Genomic DNA, 17,797 nt, shown 5'->3' on the forward strand with positions numbered 1-17,797 from the left:
CCACGCGCTTCCGTGCCATCACGCCGGTCTATTCATAGATATAGCATCCTATCTATCTATCTATCTATCTATCTATCTATCTATCTATCTATCTATCTATCTATCTATCTATCTATCTATCTATCTATCTGTCTGTCTGTCTGTCTGTCTGTCTGTCTGTCTGTCAAAATCTGTCAAAAATAATATTGATATCAATTCTGTTGTGCATCCTTTTAAGGATATTATATTTAGCCCACTCGGATAGTTATTTTAATTAATAAAATATGAAAACTCTTTGGAAAAAAATACATTTAAAATCTTAAATCCTTTTCATATTTATTGCATGAAAATTGCTATATCATTCTGTTTCTCAGGGCTGTCCACAGTTATGGCACCTAATAAAGTTTTTTCAAAAGTTTTTGTTTACCAAGGAGACAACAGTAGCAGTGATGAGCTTGAGATGAAATAGACAGGTAAAACCAGTTGTTTTAATATACCTTTTTCTTTTTTAATTCTGTGTAATTTTCGATCAAGTTGTGTATTTTAGATACATGTGCTAGCTAGCTTTAGCAAGACAGCCATTTTATTCCAAAAAATGTTTTAAATGTAATTTCCACTACAGAATGATATTTAACACAATATGTGGTGATAAGAATCAGAATTATTCTCTGCATGCATTGCAAGGGTGGCCTTAACAAGGCATGAAATGACACATATTTAAATATATACATATTAGGACCAAAGCTTCACTTTTAGAAAAATGTACCAGACTGTGAGCAGCAGCCTTTCAGAAGGTACTGATATGTACAGGTACATTCTAGGTAGTAATATGTACCTTTAAGCTACTAATATTAAGAGTAAGGTACAATTTTCCTTTTAGCTTTTGTTCCTTAAGGTACTGTCCCTGTGACAGATTTGTACCTTTGTTTTTGGGAGTGTCGAGTAAAAAAAAAATGTTCCTGAAGACTTCCTTATCCTCTTTTGTCGCTGGTCATTTAATCCAATTGAGCTCTTAGCTGTAGTCTAAGAATAGTTGTTCAATTTGCAAAAATGTTTCGAGGTCCCACAGACATCAGTTGCTTCTTAGTGATTAGATGTGAGTAGTTTATCAGTAAATGCATTTTTGAATGGTTGTACGAAACTACAGTATGCTGAAGCAGAGATTGTGCATGGCTGGGTCACATGAGGCATTTTGTAACAGAAGATAAACGAAACATGTAGTGATCCACAGGATTAAAGTGTGTGTGCTGGGACTGAAGGCATCAGAGGGAGATCAGGACCTTAAGACATCGAATGCTAGAAGGTAAAATCTGTTGATATTCCCAAGATGATAGATCACATTTAGTAGTTAGAATTTGTAATATTATGTGATTCTATCTAGCATAACATCTTTATTTAAAATTCACAAACTTGTATGTTCATAGATTAACAGCAGAGTCTGTTTGTGATTAATGCTGCTGCCATGACTTGGTCAGTTATATTGGTATGCTATTAAAAAGCTACAGTGCTGAGCTGTTATTGGTGTATGTGTATCTTTAATTTTGGACAGGGAAAGCCTAGAAGCTCTCGAACAGTACAGGATGCAAAAAGAAGAATATAAAACAAAAATCACTTTTATTTTTCTGATATATTTAGTAATTAAGGCGGTGTTTGTACATGCCCCTGTAAGTATTTGTGCACAAAGGCTACACTGTTTGTCGGAATATTCTCTGATTTGATTATTGTAGGAATGCAGAGAGAGTTTAGTGTCGTTTCTTTCTCTTAGTACATGAGAATTTGCATGTCTTCAAGATACTGATGATCTGAGAGAGCTCAAGCTTATTTAGATTTTTATTTTAATTGTAGAAGCACATATACACAGCTTCGCCGATTTCAGTGTTTTTAGCATTTGTGTGCTTAAAATAAAGCATTCTATTTCTGACAGGCCACAAAAAGAACCTCAAGTCTTCTTGTAATGCTCAGACCTATGTTTACACATCTGCAGGTCCTGCTTAACCTTCTTTGGAGTTCAAGCTCATTATTGCATTGGTACAGTTGTGTGTGTGTATGTGTCAAGCCCAAAAGTTTGTTGTTCTAATCGATCTGATATACTGAGGCAGTGAACAACCTCAGGTATCCATTAATAACTTATATTTAGATTTTTGCATTTAACATATTTTAGTATGTCCCATTTTACAAAGGTGTTGAGTCAGCCTGTTAACACTCAGGTTGTGTAATTAACTAGAAGCTGTAATCTCCCTGTATTGGCACATGGACTTGATCTAGTTTAATATAATAAGCCTCAAGACAACCAAACAACAGACTGAATGTAAGGTTTTGAAATACCCTACATTCTTATTTAAATGCATTTAGTATATTTACTTAATATAATTCATATATTTTTTTAATGTAATTTTTTAAATATAAATTACATTTTTCAAGCAGTTATTCAGATTCTACTAAATATACTGCTAAATATCTGAGACGGTTAAAGAGTCAGCAGTAATTAAAGCAAAATCATTATTATTATATATACTGTACTTGAATTGAAATGTCTCCCTCTGGCTTCCGTTTTGAGTAGTTACAGTTAGACTCTTCAGACTACATCAAAAGACTTCAGGAAACTGTCTGTATTGTTCAGTACTGCAGCAGGGGATAAGACTATAGACTTAGATGTGGAGTAGAATTAGATATTTTAACAAATATATTTAATATTGGGGAAAAACAGCTGAAATCTTTTGGCATAATTTGTAAAACACATATGTACAAAATTAAAATCGGTCTGTTTGTAGTTTTGGTTTCCTCAAAAAATGATCTGAAAATGACAAACAAAAGTGAAGAAATATATTTATATGTGTCCTATGAAGTTAGAAATGAAGTTGATAGCTGGAATGAGGTCAGCAAAAGACAAAAATAGATCATTGCAGACAGATTTAAATTTGCACATCACAAATTATAAATCATGTATATTACACAATATCGTTATGAAACATTGGTGATGAGCTCAGAGTCCCTGCTGCTCACTTTGTTTAGGCTCCATCCTCCTCTTTCAACAGATTTCTCTCCACCTCCATCAGCCAGTTAGCTTGTGTCTCTCCTTGTCAGGTATCTGTCTCTCGATTCCGCAGGATGAGCAGCACGTTTGTGACCCTTGCTGAGGTGCTGGAAGCCAGAGGAGGACCGCTGGAAGAGGACGAGGTGTGGTCGCTCCTGCTGGGCTCAGCTGAATCCCTCTTAGACCTTTCCTACAAAGGTAAAACACTGCCCTTGAAGTTAGGTGAATTTTCCTGATGGTGAAGAGTGCACTCCATGCAAAATTAATTGAATGTGGGTCTGTTTTTCTAGGTCACAATATCTGCAACATTATAACTCCCGCATCACTGCTCTTGTCCACGACTGGGACGCTGGCATTCAAGAACTGTGCTATGACAGATGAGGTGTGTGCCTTCACAGCCCCAGAGATGCTGCAAGGACGTGCCATCTCCACCAAGCTAGCCATGGAGAAGGTCAGTGTCATTCAGCGATGCATGGCATGTAGCACTCTTGTCAGAGATTGAGACACACACACACAAGCATATTGTGTAGCCTATATATTATACATAGCAAATCAAATCAGGTCCTCTTCACAAAATGACTGATTTTTGCGAAGAACACTGCAAATAAAGTCATATCAATAGGAACAGAACACTATAGATAACTATATAGCAACCTAAACAATCTACATACCAATTTTACGGCTTTTTTTCACACCATCAAAAATGAGCTAAGGATTTTTTTTTGTTTTTTTTCACACCCTCAGAAATGAGCTAAGGAATACTGACCTGTCAAATGCTCAGAGCATTCTATAGGTGCCCTAAAGCGGTCATATGATATGCAGTGAAAATAAATGCATTCTCATTTATGAGTAAAATTTAATTTATTCTATTTTTTTTTTTTTTTTTTTTTTTGACACTTTACAATAAGGTTCCATTAGTTAATGTTAGTTAATGTATTAACTAACATGAACAAACAATGAACAATACATTTATTACAGTATTTATTAATCTTTGTTAAAGTACAGGTACAGATGTTCATTGCTAGTTCATGTTAATTCACAGTGCATTAACTAATGTTACCAAACCCATCTTTTGATTTTAATTTTAGTTGAAATTAACATTAACTAAGATTAATAAATGCTGTGCAATTATTGTTCATGCTTAGTTCATGTTAACTAATGAACCTTGTTGTTAAGTGTTACCTTTTGTTTTTTTGAAATTGAAATTTAGTCGCAAGAAGGTTGGATTTATTTTAGAAAAAGTGCTTGAATGCTCAATATGCTGATGATTTTTGTCTTTTCTTCCAGATAATTGTGTATTCTCTAGGGATGACTCTGTATTGGTCAGTTGATTATCATCTCCCTCAAAACCAGGTCAGTCTCATTGAAATTCGAGTAAGAAAAAAAGTAAATCAAGTAAAAGATTGATGAACAAATGCCAGTTTAGAATAAGGCAGCTACATTAAGTTTCTCACCTTGAGTGTGAAAATAAATGTGTTTTCTGCTTGTTTAGCCCATTCAGCTAAGTGACTCTCTGAACTGCCTTCTCCTGAGCATGTGTGAGGACATGGCCCATCGACGAGCCAACCTGAACTCTATCTTAGAGGTGTGTGAATCACACCATAAAGCATCTCTGCTGCCTACTCCCAACAAAGTCATCAAACAACTGGCAGAGTACGTCTTCCAAGACACTGTGAGTTAAAAAAGAGCATTTATCATTTATACCTCAAATACTTCTCAATTTCTCAATTTAGAAAAATATTTGCCAAGACGTTCATGAGATTTCATTTCCAGGTGGATCGAGCTGCTTTAACTGAAAATGTTGTGCAGTTGAGTGGGAAAAGTCAGATGATCAGAGAAAGACTACATGGTAGGAATTTCATCCTCTTATTTTCTTATAGTTGTGAAAGTGTAAAGAATTGTTGTCAAATGAGTTAAAATATGAAAATAATATAAATGTATTAGTTTCATATTTTAAAATGTTATTTTTATATTTTAATTATTTTAATATTTTAAAATGTTTATATTGCATGTAAATGTGATTTGATGTTTTGATACATATGCACATTAGTTGCTGTAATGGGTATTTATAGAAGAGTTTTAGCCTGTCATGTTAGATTCTGTGCACGTCAGATCCTCTGCATAACAAGTCTAAGTGAGTGTGGATGCCACATATTTGTTTTAAATGCTGTCCTTAACTAATTGTTTCAGTGGTAAAGTAATCCCCACATATTCCTTGGATTATAATGTTTATCCTAAAAATTAAATTAGTAAAACCCTGCAGGTTTGACTAGCATGTGCGTGAGAAAGCACCACCACACTGATAAAATAGTGTCTTCAATAGGATTAACGGTTTAATTTAAACCGAACATGGGATTACAAAAGGTTGTAATCAGGCTCAAAGCGCTGATTCTTAAACACAAACTGTAATGTAAAGTGTAGTGATCTTATGTTTGGCCATTTTCCAGAGGTTACTTGTGCAACTATGTGCAATATAAACTGCTGTGTATGCTTTGGATGCACAGTATGCGTTTCGTGTGGGTAGTGATCAGGTCTCTGTTGAGCAGGTAAGCGTGGACCATATCCTGGTTATACAGAGGGGAACGGAGCTTCAGGAGAGACTCGTAGACTGTCTTTGGACTCCGAGCTAAAGCAAGGTAAGTTCATACACTAGTATTCAAAAATATGGGGTCTGTATGCTTTTTTTTTTGTTGTTGTTGTTGTTGTTGTTGTTAAAATGTTTTAGAAAAACTCTCTTATGCTCACCAAGTTCATTTGATCAAAAATATAGTAAAAACTAAAATTTTGTCAAATATTATTACAATTTAAAATAACTGTTTTCTATTTTGATATATTTTAAAATGTTATTTATTCCTGTGATGGCAAACAGAATTGTCTGGAACCATTACTCCAGTCTTCAGTGTCACATGATCGTTCAGAAATCATTAGAATATGCTGATTTGGTGCTCAAGAAACATTTTTTATCATTATTCTTTTCCAAAGTTCTTTGACGATTGAAAGCTAGAATAAAAAGAACAAAATGTATTTAAAATAGAAATCTTTTGTAACATTATAAATGACTTTACTGTCACTTTGGATGAATTTAATGCATCCTTGCTGAAAAAAATAAAAATAAAATTTGATTACCTTATGATCCCAAACTTTTAAACAGTAAAGTATATCACCTGTTTACATGTTTAGTGAATCTATTGTTACAGTTTAAAATGTCAATTTCTTAAATGGTCAGTCTTTATTTCTCTTTATTGCAGAGCATTTAGACATACAGTAACTAATTATTTTATTTTTCAGTATTCAGTTTAGCTGATTTTTTCCCCCTCAGGAATTTCCCAACAACAGAAAACCTGGTCTCTCAGAAGTAGACCTAATCAGACCACATCCTCTCTGGGTTCAAACAAGTTAGTAGTAGTATAATGCATTTTTAAATTTAATATCAGGCTGTTAACTATAAGTGCTGTTAATGTCAATCTCTGATGCTTTGTTATCCCAGAATTCCACTGGGGCTTCACCACAGACGAAGCACAAGTGGTTGGCTGTCACAAAGTACATGCCCCTACGTTCCCAAAAAGGGTGAAACCCGACCATCCAGTCCCTGTATCACTGTTAGTGAGTCTGCAGTCAGCCTGTCCCAAAGGAAAGCCAAGGTAATGTACTTAGCATCTGTGTTGTACAATAATATGTTTACTGCATCCTATGCTTACTTAATTAGTTGTTAATTGCATGTTTCCATGTTTTAATTGTAGAGTCTTGGGCCTGAATTTACCAGGATGATTGATGAACCTCAAACAGTTTTAGAGCTGCCGGGATCTATAGTGGTAAACTATGTCTTAGTACTTTTGGTAACCTATATAACGCACTTCAGTTTTAAGTGTTCAGCACTTCTGTTCAGCTTTACTGCCAAGTTTGTGTCTCTGTATATTTAGTTTCTTTCACCTTTCTCTCTCGACCGATAAAGTCAAAGAAAGGCAAGTCAGGCTTGTCTCAAAGGGAAGTTAATATGATCATGCCAAATGAACAGTGTGTGGCAGTGAAATGTGACATCAAGTCCCGTGGGAGAGATGTCTTCGACATGGTTGTGGCGCACGCTAACCTCGTGGAGCACTTTTACTTTGGCCTTGCTTTCATTGATGGTAATTCAGGCTTTATATATACCTTTGTGTGCTCTTGTGTGGTTTTAATGACTGTAAAGGGATCAAGTGTTTGTAATGTACATTTTGAACTGTCTTACTTAAGTGATTGAGCATTAATTACATTTATTTTTCTCATTTAGATGGTGAATTTTTCTTTTTGGACCCTGAGACAAAAATCTCGAAGGTTGCCCCAGATTACTGGAAGAAAGTGGCTTCTGCAACATTTACGCTTTTTCTCCGTGTCAGATTTTTCCCTGATGACATCTCCTACATATTGTATGTCTTTTTCTACTGTCTTAGGGGCCATTCACACAGAACACACTTTTGCATTCCACTGTGCTGCTTTTCCATTGTTTTTATATGTAAACGTGCTAGACGGATGTGTTTGACCATTGCATTGATATTCCATTCTAAAAACTATGTGCATAAGTTAAAAGAAGTTCAACTTAAATAAAACATTTCTCTATAATTTTTTCACTCTACTGCTTTGCATTCTGTGTGAATGGCCCTTTACAGTTTGCACATACATAATATTTAGATTGTCTATTTAAAGACCACATGATATCCGTGTTTTGTGGCTTTTAGTCTATGTCTGTCAGGTTTGGGGTCATCTATGTGCTAATTTACTCCAAAAACAAACTTTTAGTACACATATACTATTCTTTTCAAAAGTTATTACTTTTATTAAGTAGATATGCATTAGATTCACAAAAGTGACAATAAAGACAATTATAATGGAACAAAAATTTAGATTTTCATATAAATGCTGTTTATTTGAATTTACTATTCAGCCAAGAATCCTGAAAACAGCATATCATGGTTTTCACAATAATGTTGAGCAGCACAGCTGTTTTCATCATTAATAATAATAAGAAATGTTTCTTGAGCACCAAATCAATATGTTAGAATGATTTCTGAAGGATCATGACACTGAAGACTGGAGAAATAGCTGCTGAAAATTCAGCTTTGCCATCACATAAATAAATTACATTTTAAAATATATCAAAACTAATAAAATGTTAATATTATTTTGCAATATTACTGTATTGACCAAATAAATGCAGTCATGGTAAGTATAAGAGACTTCTTTAAAATATTAAAAAACCTTACTAAAAAACCAAACTTTTGAACACATTTAAAGATATTTTTCTTGCAGGAAAATGAATCAAAAGAAAACTGCACTTGTCAAGTGATTTCACGGGGTCTTTAATGGACATTATATCTAATAGTTTGCAGTGAAGTGGTACTCTTTTATTCTAATGCTCACTTTTTTTTTCTTTTTTTTAAGCATAGACTTACACAACACCAGTACTATCTCCAGCTGAGGAGGGACATTCTGGAGGACAGAGTGTACTGTAATGAGGAGACTGCATTGTTTCTTGCTGCGTTAGCCCTGCAGGCTGAGTTTGGAGATTATATGCCTGAAGTGAGTGAGATATTAATGAACATTTAAACTTTCAACAGATCTAACTAGACTCTATTTTGAAATATCACACTGACTTTTTCAGGTTTATGGGAAGAACTATTTCCAAATGGAGCAGTACATCTCTAAGAGAGTCATAGAGAAAGTGGCCTTGCCCTGTTTAAGAGAGGAGTTGCCAAGGTTACATGCCAATAATGCCCACATGCTTCCAGAGGAGGCTGAGATGGAGTTCTTAAAGGTTTGTTCAATTGGCCTTCAGTTAGAGTCACTCTTTCTAAAATTACTCTTGTAATGCTTTTAAAACTAAGCAATAGAATAAATAAGCTCTCAGATCAATATAATAGTAGTTTTGCTCAAACATCTGGCTATTTGATCAAAGTTTGTCAGTAGTCTTTCTTGCTTTTATAGATTGCACAGCAGCTGCCAGAGTACGGGGTGCTGTTCCACAGAGTTGCCCGTGAAAGGAAGCCTATTATTGGAGAGCTGGTTTTGGGAATTTGTGCCAAAGGAATTATGGTTTATGAAGTCAAAAACATTTCTCGGGTGTTAACCCGCAGATTTCCCTGGACAGAAATAGACAGTCTCTCAACAAATGTGAGTTTATTATTTGTGAGGCTTATATTGCCGGTTTAGGTCTTTTTTTTGTTACTTTGTGAAATCCAGAAACATGCTATTTGAAGTTCAAAACACCATTATAATGAGATTTTAATCATTTTCCATTAATCCTGTCAAAGAGAAGAAAATTTACCATTGAGTGCCGCCCGAGTGGGAAGAAGCACTCCTTTGTGACAGAGAGCTCAAAGATCGCACAGTACCTTCTGAACCTCTGCTCAGCCCAGCACAAGTTTCACAGTGAGATGACCTCTCGTCAGCTGACCTACTGTTTAGCCTCAGGTATGTAGAATTATTTCTGTATACACAGTCATTTGAAGTTGAATATACATTAGTGTTGTGCTCCAGTGGACTCAAGAATTTTTTTTGTTTATCGTTTTCATCAGCTATTTCTTTTTTATTAGTTTTTTATTTTCATCAGCCACAGTTTTTTTATGTCAACTGTTAGTTAGTTATTTTTCTTATATTTCATCCTAGATGACAATGTGGCAAAATATACATCAATATGCCGTGCTCGACAAGATCAGATAAAGAGGCTGTCTTGCTCTGAGATTGTGCTCAACAATATTGGTTTGAATGTGTTACCAAATGACTCCATGAGCAAGTCTTGCGATGACCTGTCAGCAAAAATCGGAGTCCGGATTCGGCAGCCGAGCGAAGTAAATTACATTCCTGAACCAAGAACTCCAAGTGAGCTGAAAGACCAGAGCCAAAGCAACAGGTTTGTTAATAAATCTGCTCTGCACAACATTTAAATCAAAATACAAAACCAAATATTTATCATACTGTGTTGATCTTCCTTGCTTGCAGCCCACCAGAAACTTTCAGTCCTCCAGTCTATCGCATCACGTCCAATGTCTCTTTGCAAAAGCATGACTTAGAGGTTCATTCCACCACCTCGTCTATCAGAGGTAAAAAGTTTCTCTCTGGATTTAATTTCAAAGTTTGATTTTGACTTTTAACGATTAGCTTATATTTCTTAAGTTGTGAACAGGCACAAGTCAGGAGATAGATACAAAATTTTTTTCAAAGGCTTTATCAATGCCTAGAAGCACAGCAAAGTCTATTATTAAGAAGTGGAAGGTATTTGGTACAACACAGACCCTCCCTGCATCAGGACAGGTGCTAATATCCTGTTATGAGGTGTTTCTCTGCAGCAGGGACTGGAGCACTTGTCAGGATAGAAGGAAAAATGGCTGGGGCAAAATACCATCTAATTCTTGAGGAAAATCTGCTGCCCTCTGCTAGAAAGTTGTCAATGAGAACAAGATTTACCTTTAACCATGACTGACCCAAAGCACTCACCAAAACTGAGCACACAGTGGTTGAAGAAGAAAAAGGTGAATGTCCTTGCATGGCCTAGTCAGAGCCCAGACTTAAACCCCACTGAAAATCTGTAGAATGACTTGAAGAATGCAGTCTACAAATGGTCACCATCAAATTTAACTGAACTTGAGCAGTTCTGCAAAGAAGAGTGGGCAAATTTTGCAAAGTCTAGAAGTGCAAAGTTAGTAGAGACAAATCCCAAAAGACTAAAGGCTGTATTTAAAGCAAAAGGTGAATTTTTTTCTGACATGTTGGTGTTCTTTATATCTTTCACTTGGATATTATAAGCTGCACTGAGTAAATACAGCTGGATAAAACAAAAACTGTGTCCATCTTCATTTTAGAGTGCAAAGTAAAAAAAAAGTGATTATTTTAAAGGGGGCTGATTCTTTTCTATACCCACTGTGTGTCATTTTTTTTAATCCATTTCTTTTTCAATATTTTTTAGTGGACACACCCACAAGAACAACCCCAGAGAGAGAAATCATCTGTGTTACTTTAAAGAAGGATCCCAAACTTGGTTTCGGTGAGTATGTAACATTTTATGTAACATTAAGCATTTGCAGTAATCGTGCTCCAAAATGCTGATGTATCCCTTTTGATGAAGGTTTTGTAATTGTCGGGGAGGACAACACGGGGAAGTTAGATCTTGGAATTTTCATTGCATCCATCGTTCCCGACGGACCAGCTGATAGGGACGGCAGAATCAGACCAGGTAAATATCCGGAACATTTTCCCTCTTTTATGCCAAAAAAAGAGAAAAGTAACAGTCTTTTATTTTCTTTTGTTTGTGTTTAGGTGGTCGGCTGATCTCTATGAATAAGATCAGTCTAGAGGGGGTGACGTTTAATATAGCTGCTGCCATACTGCAGAGCAGCCCAGACGAAGTAGAGCTCATAGTGTCCCAACCCAAACGTATGTCTTCATATTGTACCAATTAATTATGTATTTTTATGTCTTCATAATTAAACTATTAAAGATGAAGTGTGGACATTTTTATATTAAAATACATTCTCCTATCCCAGCAAGCCATTTCTGTATTTTAAGGTGATAGTACATTTGGTGATAGTAGTAATTACACATTTATCTTTAAAAGAAAAAAACTAACCACTGTCAGGTAAGTTGTTTCCATTTTTTTGTTCCTGAGTAGAGGATCGTCGGGACAGTAAGACCTCACTGGCTACAAGTAATTTAGGGATGATGCTGGAAAGAGGCTTTGGCTCTCAAAGCACCCTGAGTGCAGAGTACAGGCCTGTGATGGAGGAGCTGGAGGAGACCCTCTCCAACATCATGACTCCAAAAATGGGCAAAAGGCTGCACATACCTGTGGTGCGGATTCTGGATGTTCAGGTATGATTTACAGTGATGCAGTCGATTCAGTTTATTATAAAACATCTGACATGAACAAAAGCTAACCAAAATCATGTTCTATTATTCATCCTATACAGGATAGGATGTCTAATTCTTCCAGCTTCAGCTCAAAGCCTGGTGACGCAATCTACATGGAGCTCAGAAAGATCAACAGCAGCTTGGGAATCAGTGTTGCTGTGAGTTTTTACTCATTGTGGTGTTCATTTAATTTCTCAAATCTTAAAACATGGAGTATGATACTATTTTTTTATGATTTTTAGGGGGGAATCAACACTAATATACATCATGGAGGAATCTACATCAAAAGCGTGATACCAGGAGGAGCAGCAGATCAAGATGGAAGAATACAGATAGGTTAGGATCCATCATTACCAATTATAAAACCTAATATTCAATTCAAAATGTTCTGTTAGTCAGACTTTTCCTAGAATAATGTTTTAGTTCTAATTCTATTCTTTAAAAAAAACTTCTTAAAGCCCCTTTTAGACTTGCACTCTATTTATTTACTAACAGCTTGTTTTCTTTAAAAAAGAAAAAGAAAAAAGAAACTAACACTAGCTTCTCTAATCTTTTTGTATTCTATCTATTTGTTTTCTTTTTTATTTATGATATAATTAACAAAAGCAAAAGAAGGCCTCTATCACTAGCTTGCGCTATTCTTTTTATTCTATTCTATATCTTTTTATTTTATTTTATTTTTTCGTTTTCTTTTTATTTACTTTGATTTAAAAAACCTTGCTATGTGTACTGCATTAAGCTAACTGAGACATGTTTTAGCACTTGCATATCATTGCTCTTTTGTTGATTTTGATTGCTTACATTGTCCTCAGTTGTAAGTCGCTTTGGATAAAAGCGTCTGCTAAATGACTAAATTTAAATGTTAATGTAACTGTAAAAATACAGAAAAAAACACTAATATTGTAAAATATTATTACAATTTAAAATAATTATTTTCTATTTGAATATAGTTTAAAATGGAATTTATTCCTATCACGACAAAGCTGATTTTTTTAACAGCCATTGCTTCAGTCTTCAGTGTCACATGACCCTTTAGAAATAATTCTAATATGCTGTTTTGGTGCTGGAAAAACATTTCTTCTTATTATCAATGCTGAACACAGTTTAGCTGTGTAACGTTTTTGTGGAAACCATGGTATATTTTTTTTCAAGGTTTTTGATGAATGGAAAATTCAAGAATGCCATTTATTAGAAATGGAAATCTTTTGTTACAGTCTAATTTATTAATATAAAATTTAAAATGAGTAAATTTACTGTCACTTTTGATGACAAATCCTTGCTGCACAAAATACTAATATCTTTGAAAAACCAAAAGCCTTACTAACCCCTTTTGGACATAGTGGTATCTGTTCCAGTTTGTGTTCTATTGTGTCTTATGCATATCTGTCATGCACAAATATGACCGGATGTGTCCCTAACATGCTAATAAGCATGAATATGCAACATCCTGACTGGTTGTGAGGCATGATTGGTGTTGACAGCTCAATTAATTCTTGTATGTGTGACAGGTGACAGGCTGCTGGAGGTGGACGGCTGTAACCTGCGTGCCGTCACACATAGGCAGGCAGTAGAGTGCCTGAAGAGGACGGGGGAGGTACTGACATGTGTTTGCTTTACTTCCGAGTGGTACAATCACAACGGTTTATGTAATTGCGTATGATTGAGCCCATAGTATGACACTAACACTCCTGATTACATATGTAAGACAGTTACCTTTTTTCATATTTAAAGTGATATATATTTTTCAGTGATATTTTCATACTTTAGTAGCAGTCGTTTTCATTTTCTTTAGTAGCAGAGCACTTACATTAAGTTTGTTTTTGCGAACAGTTAAAGAGCAGTTACTTTCATTTAATCTTAGCTGACATTTTGAGAAGTAACTGCTCTAGATGTGAACTGTAGCACAGGGGCGAGCCAAAGGTCACATTATGTCTGAAGGACCTTTGCTCCTCTCTTCAGCATGTCATTTACTTTAAGAGAACAACATCAGCACCCTTGTGTCTTACGGGTTCTCAAACAGCACAAAAGAAAGATCTAAAGTGACACACGGTTGTGAAAGCATATGTGTCGGTCGTTATTTTTGTCTGGGCTAATAAGATTTTCTGAGGTATGACGCTGAGCCCTGCATCGTCATACTGACACACTATCACACTTAAGCTGACCAGCCACATGATCTTCAGCCACACGCACTGGTTAGGTAACAGACCTTGATGACGTGAGAATGTTCACTATAGGTATGCAGCTGATATGATAATATAAGAAGACGTATTGCTTTAATGACGGTGTTATTTTCAGGTGGTGAGCCTGGTTCTGGAACGAGAGCCTCCAGTGGTGTTGGACACTTACAGTGCCTCGTCCACATTGGAGAGACCGAGATCTCCTTCACCCTTCAGTGCACAGAGCACGCCCACCCCCCTGAGGAGAGACGTGACCATGGAAACGCCCTTGTCTGTCAGGGCCAAGGACTTCAGCTTTGTGTCAGATGGTGAGACGGGGATCAGAGAGGGGGAGAAAACACTGAAAAACATTTCAGCTGAACCTGACAGCGGCGCTGTGCTAGCTGCCAGACCCATGTAACTCAAAGACCCAGCCAAATTTAGATCTCATCCGGAGGAACATTGTTTTTTTATGTATATATTACATCACCATAATTACATTTTTGCGCTGACGTATGTTTTGCATCAGATTTGACAGTTAGAATCAGTTTTGGATGCAAAATTTCATTTATTTTAAATATTTTAAATCCATCATCAATTACTCAACCTCACGCCATTCCAAACCTGTATGATTTGTTTCTTTCTTCTGTGGGAAACAGAAAGTGAAGTGTTGCAAAAGCATCATAAAAGCAGTCCGTTTGACTATATTGCAAATCTTCTGATGTCGTATGATTAGTGTTGTTATTGTTTACTAAAACTATTAAAAATAATTTTGGATAATTTAAATTAAATAAATGCATTTTAAATAAACTTAAAATATAAAAAAGAGAAATTTTGCCTTGCATAGTAAGTAACTGAAATAATATAAATGCTAATACTAAAACTAAAATAAAAATAAAGCTAACTAGAATTATTTAAATACAAAAAATACTAAAATTGACAAAAGCACATGACAAAATTGCTAAAACCTCAACTAAAATTAAAAAGAAAACTGAAAATATAAAAATAAAAGTGAATTGCAATGAGCAGTTAACATTATTAAAGTATATAAATATGTAAGTTAAATACGATAACCGGGTCAGTCTATTTGGTAAATAAATCATTCAGACTGGTTTTGTGAACTGGATGGACTGATTTATTAAAAATATCCAATTCAGAATAGTCATTTTGGAGTACTTATTCACTTTTATTTTATTAAAGAGTGACCAGAGTATAATGTGATTACCACAGAAGAAAATAAGTCATATGTGTTTGGAACACCATAAGAGTGAGTAAAATATTTTTATTTCATTTTTCATTTTTGGATGAACTGTCCTTTAACTGATTTTAGTGTGTGTGAGTCTGGACTGATTATAAACTACAAATTAAGAGAGTTCGGTTCTGTCTTTGTGGCAGATAACATCCTGGAGGTGACGCTACAGAAGAGTCTCAGGAGCCTGGGGTTCAGTTTCATCATATCTGAACTGGGTCCGGATGAGGGCAGCATGGTGCATATTAAGAGCCTTCCTTCTGGTCAGCCTGCAGGGGATTGTGGGCTTCTGGAGGGAGACATAATCCTGGCTGTCAATGGAGAACCTGTCAGAGGCCTCTCCTATGAGGTAAAAGATGTATTATTTAAATTCAGTATTCCAAGATCGGATACATCAATGCAGAGTGAGAGACAATTAACTTAAAGAAGAACTGAGAATCTGTTTGTATTTGTATACAAATATTTATTTGTACATTAACAATTCTGTAAATGTAATATATTTACAGACCTGTTAATGTATTTGTATACTTTAATAAGTCATAATTTACATATTACTGTTTTAACTTTATTTTTGATCAAATAAATTCAGCCATGGTGAGCATTAGAGGCTTTCAAAAACATAGAAAAAAAAATTACAGACTCCAGACTTTTTAACAGTAGTATATGTCATTCAATTACCACAGGAAGTTCTGCATCTCTTCCAAAAATTTCCATCTGAGATCAGGCTGTCAATCTGCAGACCCTCACGGGATGAACATGCAGATATCGAGACCTCTCTGGTAACATCCTTTTTGCTACATGGTTGGCAACGACTCTAAATTTGACATGTTATTTCTCAAACTCGCATCTCTTTTTGACAGGGTCCTGACACACTTTCAGCCCGTGCACTGAGAGCCAGATCTCTAGACCTGCAGGTGAGGACTGTCACCCCAGACTTTAGTGAACTCCTCAAGAAGCGGGTGATAGAGATGGGTCTAAAGAAAGAAGTTTCCCAAGAGAAAACCCAGGAGATCCTCTTGACACAACAGAAACAAGATACTGAGCTGGTGGATATGACTATATCATCCCCTCCACCCCTACCTCCACGTCCATCCTCAGGTGAAGCTGGAGAACCAAAACCTCATGCCATAATAGGGGAGGGGCATGATAACAAAGCTCCACCCCCAACTCCTCCTCCAACACCAAGCACTGTAAAAGTGACAGCAGCCAACACAGCACCAACTCCTGCAGAACCTGAAACAGCAATTACAGCCCATCAGCAAGAACATGATACCATCTCAACCAACCAAACTGTCTCAGATTATACCAGGTAAAGGCCTGTTTATTTCTATGTGATATGTTCTATAAAATGATCAATATGATCCTAACATTAAATGTAAATGTGCCATTTAATGCAGAATCAAATTTTCGTTTTGGTTTTGAGAAGGTTTAAGATACAATACCATTTAAAAAAAATTGGACATTAACATTATAAATGTCTTTTTTTGTCACTTTTGGTCAATTTCATGCATCCTTGTTGAATAAAAGTTTTAACTTCAAAAATAAAAAAATAATCTTACTGACCCCAAACTTTTGAATGGTAATGTAAATTCAGAACGTCCTCCTTGACCCAAAAACTAACCATTTATTAAAACCAACATTGTGACATAACCAGATGGCAAATGATATGTTTCCGGTAAATTCAATTTTTCTGTCTACACTGAACACAAAAATGCTGCACAATGTAACACAGACAGTTCATATTTAATGTTTAATATGCAGCTATGTGGAATAGACTTTTGAACCAATGAGATTTCACTGTAGTTTGGGCTACCCAGTACAAAGCCAAATAAATAAATAATAAATAAATAAATAAATGAGAAATGATCAACAAAATTACATCACTTGTGGTTTATAGTTACAACAAAAACTGGGGATGTTTATTCATACAAGACAATGATCTTGAAAGACTAAAATATGTCTTTATCACAGTCACACAACTGAAGGCGTGGAAGAGAGCATCACAAGTTTCACAGCTAATGGACTGACTGTCATAGCTGATGAGGAATACTTGACCATCACCACCACAGCACCCTCTCCTCCAAGCAGCAGCATTGCTGTCTCCAATGAACTGCCCCCTCCACTGGCCCATTCTCCATCACTGCTAAGCACACCTCCATCCTACCAACAAGCAACTCAAGCCTCATCCCCAACAAAACCTCATGCCCAGTTCACCACCCCTTCAGCCAACAACAACAGCGGCTGGGACGATGATGAAGAAGAGGAGGATGAGGAAGATCCCAGAAGGGTAAAGTCTGATTGCATTTGCCTTTAGATATACAAGCCCTTAACATAAATTTCAATGCTGGTTAATGCTCCAACTTTAAAATTCACTACCTAAAACATATTTTTAGGATGGTCTTTACTTGATTTAATTTGTTTATGCATGCATTGTAACTTGTTTTTCTGTTTTCTGTTAAACCGCCTAATAATAAACTTTAGCACTCTATTTTAAAAATAGAG

The 17,797-nt window shown here is 35.7% G+C and overlaps 1 protein-coding gene across 7 annotated transcripts in view; it reads left to right on the plus strand.

The window, feature by feature from the left end:
- The first annotated feature begins 22 nt into the window (after positions 1-22).
- LOC109061264 (FERM and PDZ domain-containing protein 2-like) overlaps positions 23-17,797 on the plus strand; it is a 32,971-nt gene continuing 15,196 nt past the window's right edge. For 3 of the 7 annotated variants that reach the window (XM_042769120.1, XM_042769121.1, XM_042769126.1), the window contains exons 1-30: positions 23-452; positions 3,064-3,211; positions 3,304-3,464; positions 4,301-4,366; positions 4,506-4,685; positions 4,787-4,862; positions 5,560-5,649; positions 6,333-6,408; positions 6,501-6,654; positions 6,754-6,825; positions 6,966-7,140; positions 7,281-7,416; positions 8,428-8,566; positions 8,649-8,801; positions 8,972-9,157; positions 9,298-9,457; positions 9,653-9,896; positions 9,986-10,086; positions 10,950-11,027; positions 11,109-11,216; positions 11,300-11,416; positions 11,652-11,851; positions 11,950-12,048; positions 12,133-12,226; positions 13,399-13,484; positions 14,186-14,375; positions 15,442-15,644; positions 15,979-16,074; positions 16,156-16,604; positions 17,267-17,582. In XM_042769120.1, the coding sequence (XP_042625054.1) occupies positions 3,088-3,211; positions 3,304-3,464; positions 4,301-4,366; positions 4,506-4,685; positions 4,787-4,862; positions 5,560-5,649; positions 6,333-6,408; positions 6,501-6,654; positions 6,754-6,825; positions 6,966-7,140; positions 7,281-7,416; positions 8,428-8,566; positions 8,649-8,801; positions 8,972-9,157; positions 9,298-9,457; positions 9,653-9,896; positions 9,986-10,086; positions 10,950-11,027; positions 11,109-11,216; positions 11,300-11,416; positions 11,652-11,851; positions 11,950-12,048; positions 12,133-12,226; positions 13,399-13,484; positions 14,186-14,375; positions 15,442-15,644; positions 15,979-16,074; positions 16,156-16,604; positions 17,267-17,582 (4,329 nt within the window). In that variant the 5' untranslated portion in view covers positions 23-452; positions 3,064-3,087. Of the gene's footprint in view, positions 453-1,195; positions 1,283-3,063; positions 3,212-3,303; positions 3,465-4,300; positions 4,367-4,505; positions 4,686-4,786; positions 4,863-5,559; positions 5,650-6,332; positions 6,409-6,500; positions 6,655-6,753; positions 6,826-6,965; positions 7,141-7,280; positions 7,417-8,427; positions 8,567-8,648; positions 8,802-8,971; positions 9,158-9,297; positions 9,458-9,652; positions 9,897-9,985; positions 10,087-10,949; positions 11,028-11,108; positions 11,217-11,299; positions 11,417-11,651; positions 11,852-11,949; positions 12,049-12,132; positions 12,227-13,398; positions 13,485-14,185; positions 14,376-15,441; positions 15,645-15,978; positions 16,075-16,155; positions 16,605-17,266; positions 17,583-17,797 lie in introns of those variants that run through there. The other 4 variants (XM_042769122.1, XM_042769124.1, XM_042769123.1 and 1 more) reach the window with 4 other exon arrangements.

The sequence above is a fragment of the Cyprinus carpio genome, chromosome A13 (assembly GCF_018340385.1).
Source record: "Cyprinus carpio isolate SPL01 chromosome A13, ASM1834038v1, whole genome shotgun sequence".
NCBI lineage: Eukaryota > Metazoa > Chordata > Actinopteri > Cypriniformes > Cyprinidae > Cyprinus > Cyprinus carpio.